This window comes from Cydia splendana, chromosome Z, assembly GCF_910591565.1.
Source record: "Cydia splendana chromosome Z, ilCydSple1.2, whole genome shotgun sequence".
In the NCBI taxonomy this organism is placed as follows: Eukaryota; Metazoa; Arthropoda; class Insecta; order Lepidoptera; family Tortricidae; genus Cydia; species Cydia splendana.
Genome location: NC_085987.1, coordinates 40,233,223 through 40,253,361, shown reverse-complemented (window position 1 = coordinate 40,253,361; position 20,139 = coordinate 40,233,223). Strand labels below are relative to the sequence as shown.

Genomic DNA, 20,139 nt, shown 5'->3' with positions numbered 1-20,139 from the left:
TGTGACGTTACTCGGTTCGGACGGTGCAAACCCTGGCGGTAGCCACGCCCATACCACGCCTGTCATAAGAGCTCGGTCCAACCGGCAACGTTTGAGCACGTTCGCTATACCTACCTAACAAACAGGGATTTTGTTATACAGTGAACCTTCTGTACGTAGTACTATTACTTATTCTGTGGTTTTAAGAAGATTTATTCGGGTAACTGAAAAGTGGGAAAAAGCGGGGAAAATACCCACTTGGCGAGATTTTTATTTACCTACACAAGTTACTTTCTTCCGTTTGAGGCTGCACTTTGACCTTACAAGAGCTTCGGACTTACGGCATAGGAATATCATCAAGGATCAAAGATTCTGCAAATTCAACCCTATCATTATACAATAAAATTAAACATCATCATGGGAAACATAATCCCTCTATGTTCCTTATAAAGGCTTAACGACGTAAATTTGTTTCTAATGCGATGGTAAAAATTCTCGTTATGCCCCCAATATTCTAGTCCCCTTAGTACCTGTCTATTTGGTATCGAATGATTTTGTATGAAATGATGGCCTGTATGTAAAAGGGTTAACATTGTGTACTGCTAATAAAACATTTCAAGTCACGGTATTCTGTTTAATAACATTTACAAGGGATAATATGGAATGTTAACAAACGTTAGGTATCATACGTTACACAGCAAATGTACATTCATTCCGAAATCTAGGAACCGCAAAAACTGAATCTAAAGCGCGGCTTCACTACACGAACTAAGCGCCGTATATACGAGCGCTTGAAATCTGGGGGCTGCCGCGAAAACCGAAATTCGCAAATTGCGGGGATCTTTCTCCTTCACTCCAATGAAGGCGTAATTAGAGTGACAGAGAAAAATTCCCGCAATTTGCGAACTTCGAGTTTCGCGGTTATAGCCCAGCGCGGTAGATTAGTCCGTGATAAAGTTCTATCGCTGAACGCGAAGAATTTCGTACATTGACTTTTATATTATGTTGCCTTCGCATATCGCTGCCCCAATATTACAGGGTTCTATGTTTCACTTTTATCGAACTGAAATCTGAACATTGTCATAGTGACATTAAGTCGAATTTCAACTATCATGAAAATGTAACATATAACCCTGTAATGTTGGGGCAGCGATATGTTTACGAGAGAAAAATATGGGTACAAAGTACGAAACTCGTATGTGGTCAGCAGCACACCGTATTCACTCTCGGATTTGCCCGCAGATTTGTCGCCAGCGACAAATCCAGTGTGCGAATTACTGGGTGTTGTGCAAAATCTAAACCGCTCCCTTTGGTCCTTAAGTTTAAGCGTTTTAAACGCGTCCGTTACCGTGTCATCAGTGTCATCACTAAGATGCCTGGCATTTTCGAGCATTTTCCACAACATCGTACGGGTTTTCACATTATTATCACAAGATGGCGCAGTCTTTTTAATTCGAAAATAAAAGCTGCCACAGTGGCGGTTGAGACACTGGAAGGTATTCAGTATTCACTATCAGGTTTAAAAGAAAAGACCTCAGGGCCTATCTTTGGTTGAAATTTAGTGGATTTTGTTAGAGCTCAGTAAATTAAGTCTATACATTTACATTTTATGATAGGATGAACGCCGGACTCTCACTCGGCGTTGTAGTTAGCACCTGCTTGTCGACTTTAACCTTCAGGATCTGTTCTTTATCCGATGATCTGAAACAATTAGGGTTCATGAGCTTATTAGATTTGAATTATCGTAGTTTGGCGAGTAACTTTAAAATTGATTATGTATATACATGCCTTTGATAAATAAATTAAAAAAAAAAATTAAAAAAAATAAAGAAAGTTGATAAGTTTTTCACCAGCCAAGCCATACTCTGCGTAGTGACTTTATAGGTCATACTGAACAACTTATAGTATGGGGCCAATGCCGAAATCGCGAAAAAAATTGCCTGTCCCATAGAAATCAGCGGCATCACATCAGCCGGAATGTGTGAAACTGCCAAATATTATTCGCGATTTCGGCATTGGTCCCACAATAAAAGTTGTTCAGTATGACCTACGCACAGTATGGCTTAGTGATTAAAATTTCACCCTGTACTGTAGATATGACCTTTTTGTTAAATTTTTAATTAGTTTGTGCTTGACAGTGTTTAATTCTTTTATGCCTTAACAAAAATAAAAAAGCATAATAATTAAATCACGCTGATCAATCGTATGCATGTAATATTGAATTTATAATTATTATAAAACCGGGCAAGTGCGAGTCGGACTCGCGCACGAAGGGTTCCGTACCATAATGCAAAAAAAAACAAAAAAAAAGCAAAAAAAAAAACGGTCACCCATCCAAGTACTGACCACTCCCGACGTTGCTTAACTTTGGTCAAAAATCACGTTTGTTGTATGGGAGCCCCATTTAAATCTTTATTTTATTCTGTTTTTAGTATTTGTTGTTATAGCGGCAACAGAAATACATAATCTGTGAAAATTTCAACTGTCTAGCTATCACGGTTCGTGAGATACAGCCTGGTGACAGACGGACGGACGGACGGACGGACGGACAGCGAAGTCTTAGTAATAGGGTCCCGTTTTACCCTTTGGGTACGGAACCCTAAAAAAGGTAGAAAATCACATGTATTAATAGCCATCTGTCAAGAACAAGCCTAAAGATTTTACCAGCCATTGTACGATTTAAAGATAATAACATTATACGGTTTCAGATAAAACAGCCAAGGCGGTGGGATTACTTACTGTTGCGAGGCAAAACTACTGCCTGGCTGTCCGCGACGGTGCAGCAGTGCAGATTCTTGTGGAAGCTGTATTGTATGGTGAGGTGTTTCTCCTCGCCCACGCACGGGTCGAAGAAACCGGCCAGGTCCGCCTGTGGTACAATCAAACATTATGTACAGTAAACTCAAACTAGAGTAAGATCAATATACTCCAAGTGACCCTCGGTGGACCTTGTAAGGTATGCGAATATGGATTTTGCCTGTATTCAACCTCGTATGGCTCACGGTCCTATCCATAGAACAAATTACTTCTATGTAATTTAAACCATTTTCAATTGGAGCAACCGGGCTAGCACATGATTGGCGCGACAGTATCTCGGTGCGAGATAGACTACCCGTCCCTCTTTTGTTCACATAGTTAGATCAAAGAGAATAGATAGTATAGAGGGGTCCTGTCATAGTAAATTTTGTAGTCACAGTAATTGAAAACGTATAAAATTATCAAAAAAATGTATATAAATGATTTTATTATTTTTATATCATTTTGACCCATGTTCATTCACTGATATCTATGTGTTAAAATTGTTAAATATGAAACGGTGTCGTCACACCATCTAGCCGAGAATAGGCCAAAGGTGTGTGCGCCATCTATCCGAGAATGACTTTTTCTTGATTTCCGAGGCACGTTTTTTCCTTAGACTTTATTCATCTTATACGAAGTTACATATGTCTTTGGTTAGATTAAGACGGGTAGTCTATTTCGCCGCGAGATACTGTCGTACCAATCATGTGCTTGGCCTACAGAGTTGCATATCTTTTGTTTCCTTCGGTTTCAAGACAAAAGAAATCAATCATATTTACTTTACTATTGATTTCAAATTTAACTGGCAATTTCTTGAGCCTTAGGGGACTAAAATAGATTATTTTACACTATGCGAGAAATTAAGCAACAGAAAATTATTAGAAAAACGTACACAGCAGTCATTTTTTGAGACAATTTCTATTTAATAAATCGGATAGAACTATAACTAAGAGTAAGTTACTTGACAGTGACGTCACGTGCCCTGTTGTGACGTGTGGACGGTGGTACTATTGATTGAAGGAAATCTACTTACATTACTTACAGACAGAGAGTCAGACACACAGACAGAATTACTTTTTATTTGCCGTTTTTTATGCGCCTAAAGAAAGTAGCTTTTAACATTAAGGCGTAATTTTAAGGTGTAACCATAGTTGTAAGTCGTTCGTCTTGTAGCTGGCCCCGAACGGCTAATCCTTATTGTCTATTGTAAATCAAAGCGCACGTGCTACTTACCTACATAAAAAAGGTTAGGTCGCTTTAAACGGTTATTGAATTACGACTAAGGTAATTGGAATAAGATTCAAAATGAACAAATGAAAAAATATATTGCGAGGCTATGTGTGGTCCTTCTACGGTTACTGAGTGCCGGCGAGTCGAACGCTACAGAACCAGTCCAAAATGTGTCATCGAGATGCGTAACAAAGGTGCGTTATATTGGTTTTTTGAGCGTTGGACTAGCCCACGCTCAGGTGCCAATTAGAATTACGTGCGGTTTTTACTTACAATAGACAAAAAGTTATCTGTAAAGGGCCAGCATGAAATTAAACTCTTCTTCTTCCTCGCGTTATCCCGGCATTTTGCCACGCCTCATGGGAGCCTGGGGTTCGCTTGACAACGAATCCCATGATTTGACGTAGGCACTAGTTTTTACGAAAGCGACTGCCATTTGACCTTCCAACCCAAAGGGGAAACTAGGCCTGGTTGGGATTAGTCCGGTTTCCTCACGATGTTTTCCTTCACCGAAAAGCGACTGGCAAATATCAAATGATATTTCGTACATAAGTTCCGAAAAACTCATTGGTACGAGCCGGTGTTTGAACCCGCGACCTCCGGATTGAAAGTCGCACGCTCTTACCGCTAGGCCACCAGCGCTTAAATAAACTATACGTAGATACGAAAGCTAAAATAAACTATACGTAGGTAATTCGTTTCAGGGATGGGATGGCCAAAAATCAATATGGCATTTTTTTGGAACAGCAAACTGCACGGATTTTGGCCGTCTTTACCTTGCTCGCCTCCAACAGCTCTAGCCGCGAGTCCTTGACGAGGCACTGCACGGGTATCGTCACGTCTATGACTTCGCTGTAAGCAGTCGGCGACTCGGGCGAGGCCGCGTCGCCCGTCGGCTCGGCTTCAACCTCGTGGCTTGAAGCTCCTGATAAAAATTAACAATATATGATACTATAAATACATTTTAAGACAAATATCCCCAACCCCGGCCCTCACTAATGAATTTTTGGAGACAAACTGTGAGTGATTATCAGTGTTCGGCAAAGTTGGTGCCACGCCACGGGATTCCTACTAGAAATCTTAATATGGACATGACTCAAATGTCGCGATCTTGGTCGAAAAAGTAATTTGAGTATTAGAATATTTGGTGTTATTTATTTATAAATAGACTTTTCAACACTGAATAAATGCATAAACTGTATCATTATTATTTAAAAACATTGATACACTTTAACCGAGTATTATTTCAAGTCATACTTCTTATTTTTGCACCCGTGTTAAATATAGTGTTGTTTAAAATATACTTATCTAAAGTAATAAATAACCATTTACTCGACTACCTGGCTTGTCGAAGGTCACAGTTGGATTTTCTATTGTTTGCGTCTAAACTAAACTAGGACAAAGAGACGACAAACAGTGTCCCTTTATTAGTTAATTCTATCCTTTTCTAGTTTAATGATAAGGAATTGGTTGAGAACCCATTTCTAGTAGAAATATGTTTATTTATATTCCTCGAACCATAAGTTCACATGTTGTGATTTAAAGTTTATTTGCTTAGTGATAACCTATTGTAAAACCTTCAACCCTGTTCATTATTATATTTATTATACTGTAATATAATGTTATTTCATTAACTTATTAAAATTAGAAACGTTGTAGAAGGAAGTAATACAACACGAATCCCGGAATCTCCACGGCATATCCGTATTAGCATAATGATTGAGGTCATTAATCCCGTGCGGCACCAACTCTGCCGATCACTGGTGATTATTTTACTGAGCATTTTTATCATTCATTGTGACAGAAAAAAAAACTCCTAAACCTGCAAATCTTCAGATAATTCGTGTTTGTACGGAACAACGGTAGCCAAATTTGTGGAATGCTTCTGATCAGTGCTTAAGACTGGATCAACTTTCTTTTGTTATCATTTTGTCCCGTCAGCCAGGCGACAATAGTAGCATAGTTTGTTAGAAGAAATGTTTAACCACGTTCTACTAAGGGTGGTATTCCACCTGTCCAATTTCTTTGTCCAATGTCATTGCGTCTCACTGTCTCATTGTAGCAAAATGTGAGACGCAATACACATTGGACAGATGGAATAGCACCCTAATACGCTAAGTAGATGACCCATTACGGAAAGTTAATACTGCCATCAAAATGTATGTTTGGTTATGATTTGAAATAACATAAAACCAGAGATTTAAGAGTGACCCAGGAGACTGTAACCATGTCAACAAGTGACAAGAAAATATTGATTCACCCTCAAGCATATTAAAATGACTAAAGGTTATTTATTACCTGCAGGTAGCTTCCCGTACAACGCCCTCAAGATGACGAGGCCCTTTTTCTTCTCCTCGTCGCTCCGTATCCTCGAGTAGGTCTCCCGCATCAGCTCCACCGTCGCTCGCGCTTGCCGCTGCATTTCTTGTAACCTGGCGAATAAAATATAAGGGCAAGTTATTGCAAACTTTCATGGATTTTATTTTTCTCGCAATACTAAAGGCTCGTTTAGACGGAGTGCGAACACGCACGCGATTCTGGTTACATTGTGGACTAACGAGGGATACTCGTAGATGTAACCTGAATAGGTTACATCCAATTCAGCCGACCGATCAAATACCGCAATGTTATGAAAGTCCATTGCGAGTTCTCGCACTGTCTAACTAAGACTTAATTGTTGTAGTCTATTATTTTAGATGCCGAAAAAGGTTATGGTCTAAGATCCCACATATATGGTCGACTTTCACTAATCTGTCTGACGGATGAAACTATGAAAATATGAAATAAAATATGTTCCAGAACATAAATAAATAGGGTTGCCTAAAGAAATATGGTCAAGGCTATTTTTAATAAATTTTTGAAAAAAAATTTTTTTCGGCAAATTTCACCGATTTGTCTGACGAACGAAATAAGTTTCAATGGAAAGTATACTACTTGTCAGTGGCGGCGCGTCCATAAAAGCCAATTCTCACCGGCTTGCCTGTTTTTGGACGTTTGAGCAGAGTTGTAAAGGAAATATGTAAGCCAAATTAGCCCCGGCTTGCCTATGGATATGTTTGACGCACCACCACTACTACTTGTACAACATAAATCATCTAGGTTGCCTATCTTTTTCCGGTCACTATTATGTGGTTGCCGTGTTTAAAGAGGTGATTTTATATCGATAATTGCACTCATCTGTCTCAAAAATTTGTTAAAAATAGCCTTGACCATATTTCTTTAGGCAACCCTATTTATTTATGTTCTGGAACATATTTTATTTCATATTTTCATAGTTTCATCCGTCAGACAGATTAGTCAAGGTCTTCGAGCAACACCGGCTTCCGACACATCGGAAGGGAGGGGCCCAAGCGATATCTCACCGTACAAATATTTCTGCCATTTTTCGCGGGGGGAAAGGTGCACACAGTCGCAATTCTCACACACTTACATACAAAATCCAATCTGTAATGACGACACAAATACATAGAAAATGACACACGTCAAAGACAAATCTTGCAAACCTCGATCTCTTTTTGTGTACGGTCGAGTGACAAGTGTCACAACACGCACACTAACACATTTTCGTTGAAGTATGTTATTGTATTCTGAGAGATGAGAAGTCGGATTTGTCGCTCGACTGATCCGCAATTTGTACTGAGCGAGCAAAATCGATAAATCCAACAATTACATGAGACTAAAATATAATCATTGTGTTTGAATGTAATTAAACGTATGATATGTAAAAAAAAATATTACAGGTGAAATGTAACACTTTCTTTTTGTAAATTTGATGTCCCCGACCTCTTTTTATAACAAAAAACCGAGCAAACAGGCATTTTTGTGCAGCAGTGTTCACGCGCGCGTCTGGACTCGGTCTAGTGAAAAATCCAAGTGCAACTAGTTTTATTACCCGCGCTAGATTAGATTGACGCGCTAATCTTGTACCTCGGCAGAGGGGAAATAGTGCGAATGCCGCCTCCCTTCCGTGTTGCTCGAAGGTCAAGGTCGACCATATGTGGGATCTCCTACTATAATGCTAAAACAGAACTTAAGTCGTGTAGGTATTAAAATATTTTTTAGGTTTCAAAAGGCGGAAAAGCTCTCAAAACCATGTTCAGCAATTCAGCAACGTTAAGATTACGTTTTGTTGAAAAAAGGACGAAAATTCCAGTTTCAACTCACCTTTCAAAGTTAGCCTCCATAGATCTCTGCCGCTCCCTTTCTGACCGCTCCCTCGCTATGGGGTCCAGTACTAATTTCTTGAGAATGAGCCATGAGACCATGGGCACCACTGTGGCGTAGAAGACTGGTGATGGCATCACTTCTTCGCACAGGTGTATGGGGACCACTATCGTCTGTGTTGAACATGTCCATCTGGAAAAATAGTAAACAATGGGGTTGGCCGGTCGAAGTATTTAGCAGATGGCGCCAGCATAGCTTGCCCTGTCAATCCCTAGAATAGTGTATTTTTTTTGTTTTTAATGGTATTTTATGCCCTGGATGCCCTTTAAGCCAAATCTGATAGAAAAAGAGGCAAGCTATGATGGCGCCATCTATGCAAAAGTCTCTCGCACGTTTCTGAATACGATATACGTGCTGACTGATGTTACTAACCCAGGGGTCGGCGAACTTTTTTGAAAAAGACCCAAACGCAGCAAAAATTAGCAAAAACAGAGCCACGGGTGTTGTTTTTAGTGGTCTAAGAACTAAGAACTCTGAAGTGTTATTTTGCGCCGACCCCTGTACTAACCATAGACTAGCCACCGACTGGATCCCACAAGACGGATGTCGGGGCATAGGAAGACTAAACGCAAAGGCGTTTGGTCCTATCCATGCGCAATGGATAGGACCAAACGGCGGGAAAAAAAGAGGCTTTTTCTCAGTAATAGGACACTCTTATAGGCTAGTAAATAATAGTATTTTATACAATCGTGTTTAATGGAGAGCTTTTCAGTCGAGTACCGTGTTAAGGATACGAAGCTGAGTGAAGTTTGCTGAGTGGCCTTATTGGGTACAAGATTGAAAAGCTTGATTATATCACTATTGTATACAAGTAGGTATATTGTACTAACTTGAGCTTGAGGATCACGCCGCTGGGAACGCCGAGCATGACCGCGGCCGACACGCTGCTGTTTTTAGACACCTTTTTCTCGGCCCCGTACTCTGCTATGGCGCCGAAGGTACCGAGTCTGTAGAATATTTTTTTACAGACATAATTTAAAATATAATGTGTCGAAAAGCGAATATATGGTTTTCAAGGCGGGAACCAAGTGCTCATCTCATGTCCCACCCATTCGCTTGAATGGAGAGCAGCTTAGGAGGGTTAATTCGTTTAAGTACCTTGGGCACTTGGTAACCGATGACTTACGCGACGATGCGGATATCGAGAGGGAGCGGAGGGCTCTGGCGATCAGAGCCAACATGATAGCTCGCAGGTTCAGTCGGTGTACAGCGCAAGTTAAAATTACGCTATTCCGTGCGTACTGTACATCGCTGTATACCTGCAACTCATGGTCGAGATACACGCAGCGCTCGATCAATAAATTGCGGGTGCAATATAATGACGCTTTCAGGGTGCTGTTGCGGCTGCCGCGGCATTGCAGCGCGTCTGGCATGTTCGCGGAGGCGCACGTTAACGGTTGTCATGCGACGCTGCGCAAGCGCTGCGCCGCGACGCTCCGTAGAGTCCGCGACAGCCGCCACAGCCTCCTGAGCGTAGTAGCGGGGAGGTGGGACAGTGGCCTAGTCAGGCACTGGTCCTCGCTTCACTTAGGTTTAGGTACTAATATAGTTGTTTAAGTATTTTCTTGTAACTAACACACTATGGATACTTATTAGTCTGAAATAAATGCATTTTATTTTATTTTATAACACCAATTTTACATATCATCGTTGACATAGTAAACCCTATAGCAACGACATAAAGTGTAACAAAAGAGAACATTTCTAATTGCAAATGCATTGCTGAGTCTGAGATGTGAAGCCGAAATGGTCTCCATTTCGGTTTCACATCTCTATTTCTGTTTTATTTACTTCTTCTTTGACTTAAATTTATTATTGTGTTCTTTGGATTGATGTTTTGTCTGAATAAATGATTTCTATTCTATTTTAGTTGTATATTCATATAGTAATTCGCATAGGCAATTGAGTACAATCGCATTAGACACTTCTTAACTTCTGAGCCACTAGCAATTTAGTGGTCAATTGTAGGCAGCGTCAAATATATTGTAGCAGCCAAAGTGGCCAAATAGTTCATCACACCGTACTAAATAATTACCTATGGTGTAACGAACTCTTTGACCACTTTTGCAGCTATAATATATTCGATGCTGCACGTATTTAAATCAAAACTACATTGTAGGCTTGCCAGTTGACGTCTTTAACGGTCAACGGGTCCATAACGGGTAACTTACTTCAACGCCAAGCGCAATTTCATGTCGTGCTGTGGCATCTTCCTCATGATGTTGAAGGAGATGAACGAGTGCGGGTTGCCGAGCTGGATGGCCGTGTTGGTGTGGTACTTCTCGGAGTCGCGGACGTATATGGACGTCATGGAGGAACCGCCCTGCCCGCCGGCGCGGTACGTCAGGTAACCGACGGAGTGGGCGTCCAGTTGGAGCGCCATTGCTGAATATAGGGGTTTTTTGGTTATTTTTTATGTCCCTTGGTATGTGGGGTAGAACACCGGTTCATGTATATGAACCGTCACCAAAGTGTCAACGCCTCAAGTGTATTCTCCAAAAGATTAACAAAAAGAAGTATGTCTCTACATGTAGAACAATTAAATTGTCATAGATACTTTTTAACGCGAATAGGCTAGATGACAATTTTTCATTTATGGTATCAATCAATCAGGTTTGTTTTTAGGATTAAATGTGTATATATTGGGCACGGTACACATTGCATTAAAGCAATACAAAAGTCAGAAATGATAGTCAAAGTCCGACAGTCGTACTTCACTCGCGAAACGCCCCTAACAAAACGATAAGAGAACGTGACGTCAAGGTCACTGAGAGTACATCTTGAAGTATGAACAAAATAAGAAAATTGCGTTTTTGTCGGTGAAATATTGCGTTTATGTATATAGTTGCTATACAATCTTTTTTTGGATAAAATGTGATGAATCGAATGGTATCCTTACTTATTTCGTTTTTGGAAGTTAAAAAAAAACTTAAATTATGAAACTTCCAGATGCTGTATTTTTGTGCCATATATTATTTTAATATCCACAATATTGTGATAAATTGCTCATTTGTTATTGTGATAAAATTCAACATGTGTCATCATCCCTATTGTAGAGACATATCTCTGTTTGGAAAAGTATTCCTGGGTGGCAGACACTTGGTGCGTTGTTTCATCTGCTACTATTGATTTTCTATAATTCTCATGGAATTCCCCAGTCGCTTTTTAGCGCCAAAACATCGTAAGAAAACAGAACCAAATTTAAAAAAAAAACTAGCTCCCCTCAGTTTGCAACACGGCAGGAGCTGTATAAAATTATCTTACGGGGTTGTTAAGTGGACCTCAGCTAACCGTACCGTCCCTGTTTCAAATATCGGTATTTCAAACAGGGATGCTACGGTCAACAAGACAATGACAATGCTAGAAAGATGATGACATACTTGAGACAAGACTAGGCACGATCCCTCTCGGCGTAAACTGCATGACAGTGCCGCAATTGACGAACATCAGTCGGGATAGGGTACGGAACATTTTGAAGCCCAGGAGTGGTCCATTGCCTATCCCGAACTCGAACTCCGTCCAACCCTTCTCCGAGCTGAGGTGGCGGTTGCTTAGGTTCACGGAACCGGTACCTGCAAAAAAAAATGTAGGCTGTTTTATAAAATCCTTGATGTGCTGAGATGAGAGGGATAGTAAAAGGTTAAAAGTAAAGTATGCTTGGTGATGACAACTGTTACCATTCCCAAGGTATGTGAAAAATATTGTAGTAGTAGTAAAATACTTTATTGTATAAAAAGAAACATAAATCATGAAAGAATACAAATCATTAGTACAAAGGCAATGGCAAAGGTAATGGTCTGAAGGAAAACTGCATTCTTACCGATTCCGTTCTGTGTTGATATATTCCCTGAGAGTGTCATGGTGTCCCTCAAAGTTATGGGCGAGTCTATAGATTGCTGGATGGTCATGCCTGATACCTCTATATTCGGTAGGATATTTGATTCTTCTCTGTAGACAAAACAAAATAATGTAAGTACATTATAGGCGGTAATCTCTATCACAGAATAACATAAAATACAAGCAAACCATTATATTAATAAAGTAACATAACAAAACAATTTCAAGTAAATTACGTTTTCTAAGAATCAGATTTTCTGATGAGACGATCGAATCAGTCAAAAAATCGAAGCTTTTTTCAAAATCATAAATTATGATTCAATTCAATAAGAATGATGTAAGTATTAGAAATCCAATCCAATTATGATCGAAGTGTATGAATGAATTGACAGAATGCGTAGAGCATAACGTACAATTATAATATCTCGATTGCAAACCCACTAAGTAAACTACCATCTGATATAGTACTCACATGATTTCATATTCATCGTAATATTTCATGAACATATCTGTAGCGTTGACGGAGAGTGTGATGGTGCCGCGAGGATTCGCGCTCTGTTGCAACCTCCGCTCCTCTCGCTCGCGCTTTAACCTGTCACAAAAGAAACCTTAGAATCAAGTTTAGGATTCGACCCGTAGAAGGTAGGATCCTATAGAAGTGCTATACGCGTGCCTCCGTGAGGGACAAAACATTCGACCAATCATAGTGTCGCCTATTGGTCGAATTTAATTGTTGCCCACCATAATACATACTAAATTTATGGTGGGGAATCAAAAAAATGTGAGACTATGACAAGGACAAACAATAAAAGCGCTTTCGCTGCTACTCCTACTGAAAGATACATAAGACTATACCGTTCGGTCATTTCCCCCACCCCTCATGCCTGGTCCAGTTATATACTAGATTCATGATTCGACTTTTATCCATTGAAGTAATTTTTTGTCAAAAGTCCTAAGCCTTTATGATCTGACACTAGAATAAGCAGATTTATTATAATCTTTCTAACAATAGTCATTCGATGAAGCCGTCTAGACAGGGGGGCTACTTTCCTACTAGTCAAATCAGCTTCTTTTTTAGAACTGTCAAAACGATTTGCTAATATGGAATTTATATGAAAACGTGTGTAGTGGCGTCACGGTCAACTCACCTACCTTTTATACTTCCATCTGATTTATTAAATAGAAATTGTGTTTAAAAATAACTGCTAATATCTATGTTTTTCTAATAATGATCTGGTGCATTATTTCGTGCACGGTGTGAAATAATTTATTTTAAGTAGAGGAAAGTACCCAATTGTGCGGGGTGCGAGGGGGACGGTGGTCGCGCGCACTCAAGCTGCATACACCGCCATTATTAGTAGCTCGGTACAAAACGTTTTGACTGACCCATGTATCTATATTTGTATGAGGACTAACCTTTCATATTCTTCTCTAATTTCTCTAGGTGTTCGCGTCCGAAATATAACTTCCCAGCCATCTACTTCCAAACCTCTTTTACCTGTTAAGAATTGAAATATTATTAAGTTTTCAACTACAGTAGTAAAGTACGACAGCCTCATACCATCGCCCACACTCTTAACTGTCTATCGGTGGACCTTATGCCTTTTGTAATAAGGTCCACCGATGGACAGTTAGTGTAAGGCCTGAGTGGACGCTCGAGTTGAGCGTGCAGCGGGGCGGGGCGTGCGGCGTGCATGTTAAACAAATGCAAACGTATAGGAGCGGCCTTAGAGCACGCTGCTCAAATCACTTGTGAGCCCGACGCCACGCTGCACGCCCCGCCGAACGCTCCGCTCCGAGCGTCCACTCAGGCCAGGAGTGTTGCTGTTTGTACAGATTCTTGTATATAATAATGTGTTGTGTTGTTTTAATAGTGTTTAGTTTTTAAGTTTAGTCTGTAAGGTATTTGTAATATGGGCCTTGTTGCCTGACCCAATTTTATTAAAATAATATTAACGTAAGATGTGGTTAATTGTATTCCAACAATTTTACATATGAAAACTATATCACAACCTCATTTAAGTGTTACAAGTTGTTAGTAGTGAAGACCTACTTTAAATCGGAATACGTATATAACAACATAACCTCCACAACACAATAACAATATTAAAATTTAAATTAAATTTCGATATTTGAAGCAAAGTAGACAGATTTTATGGTAATTGTGTAGCTATATTACTGGTTCAATATACTACACTTTTGAAGCCTTTCCTTTTGAAGGCTTAAAAAACTGATTTTAACTGCTTATGAACATACATCGGGGTTTTCGGTGCGGGAATGATTTCGTGTATTTTTAACTAACTATATAAACACGGAAATTACCCCTATTATTACTCATCTAATAAATACTTGCATCAAAAGCTCAACTTACCCCGACAAACTAAAAATAGGCACCATTAGACCGATTCATAAAAAAGGGAGCTATTGCGACACTAATAATTACCGACCCATAACCATATTATCTTGCGTTGATAAAATAATTGAAAATTTTTTTGGAACCCAAATTCAGGACTTTTTACATAATCATAAAATTATTAATCATAAACAATATGGCTTCCAGAAGGGAAAAAATACTTCTCAACTATTATGTAGTTTTACAAACGAAGTCAATACCTACCTAAACGACAAAAAACATGTACTTGTCTTATTTATTGATTTCAGCAAAGCCTATGACACTTTGAGGTACAACACACTTTATAACAGGCTTCTGCGAAGTGGTGTACAGGGCCCTTTTCTAGATCTAATGAAAAACTATCATACAAATCGTTTCACAGCAGTTAAGGTCGATAACACATATAGTAACTTAATTCCCACAGAGAGAGGCACCGCACAGGGCTCGATTTTCTCAACAACCGAATACCTACTGTACGTAAATGAAATGTGCAATATATTTGCTGACGGTTCTGTGTACCAATTCGCAGACGACACTTGCCTCTTAGCCGCCCATTTGGATATAAAAATAGCAGAAAATATTCTACAAAAAAACTTCAATCTATTATGTGCCTGGGCCCACGATGTAGGATTAGTCATTAACTACGACAAAACAAAAGTTATGTATATACACTCCGCTCACAAAAAATGCCAAATAAAACCGAGGATCATAGCACACAAACACCAGTGCCTACACCGCGTTACCACGAGCGCATGCGATTGCGAACCCTTGGAGCAAGTGGATAAACATACTTACCTTGGTCTTAGAATAGACAATACATTTAACTGGGGCCCCCACATTAATTATGTCTGTAATAAACTGAGATCCATATTGTCCAATTTATCCCTTTTGAAATATAAAATACCTTTTAGTACCCGTAGAATGCTATATATGTCATTAGCCGAGTCTATAATTAGTTACAGCTTAAGTAGTTACGGCAGAACTTATAAAACCTACCTAGATAATATACAGGGTGGAAAGGCACGACGATCCTTTCCGGAAATGGGAGATAGTTTAGCCTAAGCTCTATATTTTCTCCATAGAAACTATGTTAATATGGGCAACCGTTTCTAAATTATGACCTTTTAAACATCCACGCAAAAAACTACTTTGTTCTAACCCTAACAGGTGACAGGGTCAATGAACTTACTTGTAAACAATCAGTATTCGACAGGAAATTATGCTAATTTGTTGCCATCTAACCATTTTTAGGTCTGCTTACAGCACGGTAAGAATCATTGCAGGATTTTCGCTTTCTTAGTGGTTCCACTTGTTCAATACTTGAATGAAATAGTTATGTTATTCCTTAATATTAATAATACTAACCACAACATTGTTTACAACGACAGTTCAAATGGTGACATTGACAACCACTCAAAAGTACGCAATCGTCTTATAAATATCTCTGGTTTCCTTGACTGATAAAAAGGTTTTAGTTTCTTAACACGTTTCACAAAATTATTTTCGAATAATTGGAAACTATTTAAAATAATAAAAAATTACATGTAGGTTGTGTTAGTTGCACCAAATGAACCTGCAAAAATGAAATACTAAGAATAAATCAAGAATAAATACTTCTTCAATACCAAACTAACAAACCTTCTTGCGTGGTAGGAAATAGACAAGACGTCTGATGTTTGAAATTAAATTTTCATTGAACTATACTTATTGAATGTCATATTCTTCAAATAAAAATGTTAGATGCTCGTGGCTATTTAAATTTGTGGGGCTGTGTAAAAGATATGGTGTACCAAACCAAACGGAATGTGAAACTGCGGACGAAATGAGACAAAGGCTAATTGGTGCTTTCTGCGGAGGATAAATGACGAAGAGCATACACTATATCGCATGTGCATCGACATACTCGGGTACGGGCTGCGGCGGCGTTGTAATACACGGAGGTACATTTGAACACCGTATGTGAAAAGAAGATAGTATTAAATATTGGAAAAAAGTAATTATCTAAGAAAGTAATAAAATTGTTTGTAATATTTTTGCATGCATTTGATTTATTTGACATTTATGTGTCATTCATACATCATTGCGATACTGTCAACGATCGGAAAAAAGTGTAAAGTCCCGAGCTTTCCCGACGGAGATCCTTAATCTAGCCGTCATGTGCACATGCTATAGGGTTATCACCACAGTTAAAAAGTAGTATTTTTGCAATTTTTATTTTTTACTCAATTAACGATTCTTACCATTACCAATAGTCTCTGTATCACTTAAACGACCTAATACTTCCGGGAAGGATCGTCGTGCCTTTCCACCCTGTATATAAACTACAGCTAAGCCTGATAAAAACAATTGTACCTAACTCTATACGGAGAAAGTATAGAAATAACGAAACAAAGCTATTTGAATACTGTAATATAATTAATGTATATGATAAGTTTAAAATGATGCTAGTATGTGATGAAATCGCTAACTTACCTAACCTTAAAAATAGATCAAGGTCACAAAAATTGAGAAATATCAGTATACCTATGTATGTACTACCACCTTATAAGAATACCTATGGAAAAAGAATATGGCAATATATGTTACCCTATACACTAAACTCATGGACTGATGATGTAAATCAAAATATACTTAATAACACACATAAGACCAAAACAATTATAAAAAATATGTTGTTATCAAGTACAGGTGCGCGCTCGAGTTGTTTATCAACAACTCAGGTAACCTAAAACGATATTTGTACTAACCATTATTTCCTTATTACACATTTAGATATAGCTACTAACCGGAATGTAAACGAGCGACAATGGCGGCAGATAAACCGTACGCGGTTTTCGTTCGCTGTGTCACCATGTTAAATTAGTACGTAAGAGTTATTTTGGATATATAAATAAAAAAAAAAAAAAAAAAACTGTTAATTGTAAAATAATTACCAAACTAAACAATAACACGTAGGTAGTAAGGTCCAAATGTGCTTAGAAATGTTAAATTAGTATCGTTTTTTACAGTTTTTATCTGTTATTTGGCTAGTGTAAAACATTCCTGCACCGAAAACCCCGATGTATGCAATTGAAACTAAAAATGATCTAAATAGATAGGCTTTATTTAATAGGGTTTGAATTACCTTTTAACATATTTGAATTAGTAAATATAAGAATTTTAAGTATGTCTGCACTCTATAGTCTTGTTTTTCAGATTAGATATTCTATAAGCTCAAAAGTAGGGGTCACTTTTTTCCTCCAAAATTGAATGTCAGTGCACTGAATTATAGTTTCATTTACATATTAAAATAAAAAAATAATAATTTAGCCAATATAAGTCCCACTGCTGGGCACAGGCCTCCTCTCAAGCATGACGACGAGCGTTTACATATTATTGTACCGCAATATTAGGTGTCATAGGAACCCTAGCATTTCGGAAGAAAAATGTAATTACCACTACATTTGGGGTTAGAAAAATTCTAATCTTACAATAAACGGAGTATAGAACATATCTGGTTATGCTTACCTAATGTATCATAAATAGCTCTCTTGTGGTTATCGGATAGCACTTCATATGCCTCCTTCACCTTGTTGAAGATCTGCTCTGCCCATTTCTGCTTGTTTGGGTCTGTGCTGTGCTTGTCAGGATGGAACATGCGGCTGAACCTCCGGTATGCACTGTTGATCTCATCTGGTGATGCCTGTTATAATTTATATGTGATATTACATGTTGGGCTAGGTACCTCATGGAGGTTGGCACTTATGCTATTATTTACGATGGTCCAATACTAATGTGGTGCTACACAACCGCAATAAGGTACCTTTCCCCGTGGAGTTTCATATATGGGTGAGAGCCAAACTGCTGAAGCAAACTCAAGATTATTTAACACGTTAAGTGCCGAAAACCCGACTATCGGGTATTTTATGATTTCGTTCCCAGGCTGGATGACCCGATAGTCGAGATCGTGGTACTACTGCTTTATATGACGAAATTGTTGTGGCCTAGCGTGGACATGTTGTTTGCTGGGTGGCAATGAATGTGTTAAGGGAGCCATAGCAATATATGTAGATTCATTGAAATGTATAGCTTAATAAAATGCCATGTAATTAATTTAAATAAAGGTGTTATGAATAAAAAATATCAAGAATATATATTTTGATTAATTTGTGAAGTGTGTTGAATAACAGGTGTGCAGGCTCCTTATATTGATGGTTATACATATAATATGGTAGCTACTTCATTCGCGGTTATGATGTAGAAGTGAAATCACACTTCACACTTGGAAATCTTAGCTACATAACATAAATATTTAAAGTAGGTCAAGGACTTAGGAGATATAATCTTGGTCCAGAATGTAATAGTATGCTCTTTCAATACAATCACAATGTCAAAACAAGTATCAAGACCAAACCTCGTGGGAACAATTTCAAGTCGAATTTTCGTTTCTTAAGTAATCTCATGAACTCATGACATGATATGGAAAGCATGTACCAAACATGTACTAAGTTCACCGCATGATGTGAATATAAAAGTTTCAAGTAATGAGACAAGGAGGCTGGGTTATCACTGTTGCAATAATATAGCCTTAATGTTGTTTAATCGAACCGTAAATAGCATATCATCGCCGGTTCTAACCTAAAATTACGTGACACAATATCACGTTCATTTTGACTAAGTCCGCAATAAATATTATACCTAAACTACTGGATCTACAATTCCTAATAGTTGTGTAGGACAACAAAAAGAGTTACTTACAAGAATTTGTCTGCTTAGGATCAAATTTGACGTTATATAATAATGTTAATCGAAATAAGTAAAATCTCTGACGAAATACACATGCAATAATATAATTACCGTCTTGGAAACATTCAGCAACTGGTAATAATTTTCTTCCATCAAAATACTATCGCCTTCTTCATCCATTTTAAATAATTTAAATTAAAAATTAAAAACCTAAAAAAAGTCAATCCTTGGATATTGAGATAGTTAATTTCTTTTACTGCCGCTCTGACAGCGGCGTCGCCAGTGTCGAATAGAAAAGCGCAAACCATAGAGAAACTGTAAAGCTTGGCTTAAACTTTATCCAACATATTTACGCCTTTTGACACGACTCGAAACTAAAATATAGTTAGACCAAGAAAAGTCTGCAGCGATTTTTATAGCCCACGTAGTGCAAGTGTTATACGTCATAATTTCATAGAAGTTCGACGTTTAAAATAAGATCTACACTGCGTGGGATATCGAAATCGGTGCGGAATTTTTTGGTCTAACTGGACCTTCATGCATCAAGATTTCGAAATTAGGTAGGTAGCTTCGAGCAGCACCGGCTTCCGACAGTAGTGTTAATCAGCTTTCCATTTGAAAACAACGCAGAATGATTCAGAATGAGTTACAGCAGCGGTCGGCAACCAACGGCCCGCACACCTCTCACTTGCGGCTCGCTAGCCTCCCTGGTTATTTTGTATGTAATATTGACAAATGACAATGTCTGATAAATTCATAAATATTAACAAAGTGCGGCCCGCGTTCACTTCGTTAACTGCTATGTGGCCCTTGGCTGCTAAAAGGTTGCCGACCGCTGAGTTACAGAATCATAACTAAAATATTATTAAAATGCGATTAATAGTAACTCCGTCTACCTGTTACCTCTTCACGTTACCGCTGGACCGATTTAGATGACTCCATTTGGTATAAAG

The 20,139-nt window shown here is 38.5% G+C and overlaps 1 protein-coding gene across 1 annotated transcript; it reads right to left on the bottom strand.

Moving 5' to 3' along the window:
• Positions 1-599: 599 nt before the first annotated feature.
• On the bottom strand, positions 600-19,484 carry LOC134804061 (dnaJ homolog subfamily C member 11). Its single transcript, XM_063776957.1, has 13 exons — positions 19,298-19,484; positions 17,969-18,143; positions 13,486-13,567; positions 12,542-12,661; positions 12,053-12,180; positions 11,613-11,804; positions 10,404-10,617; positions 9,063-9,179; positions 8,173-8,364; positions 6,307-6,440; positions 4,785-4,933; positions 2,719-2,848; positions 600-1,680 (listed from the first exon to the last, which is right to left on the bottom strand). Exons 1-13 carry the CDS (start codon positions 19,364-19,366, stop codon positions 1,655-1,657), a joined length of 1,728 nt encoding a protein of 575 aa, XP_063633027.1. The 5' UTR covers positions 19,367-19,484; the 3' UTR covers positions 600-1,654.
• Positions 19,485-20,139: the final 655 nt, after the last annotated feature.

Excerpts from the sequence above, each read along its gene's own strand:
- LOC134804061 (XM_063776957.1), bottom strand. The coding sequence starts at position 19,366 with ATGGATGAAGAAGGCGATAGTATTTTGATGGAAGAAAATTATTACCAG. Across the intron at positions 6,441-8,172 it reads ATGGAGGCTAACTTTGAAAG|GTTACAAGAAATGCAGCGGC; the intron begins GTGAGTTGAAAC and ends TTTATTCGCCAG. Across the intron at positions 2,849-4,784 it reads AGCTGTTGGAGGCGAGCAAG|GCGGACCTGGCCGGTTTCTT; the intron begins GTAAAGACGGCC and ends ATTGTACCACAG.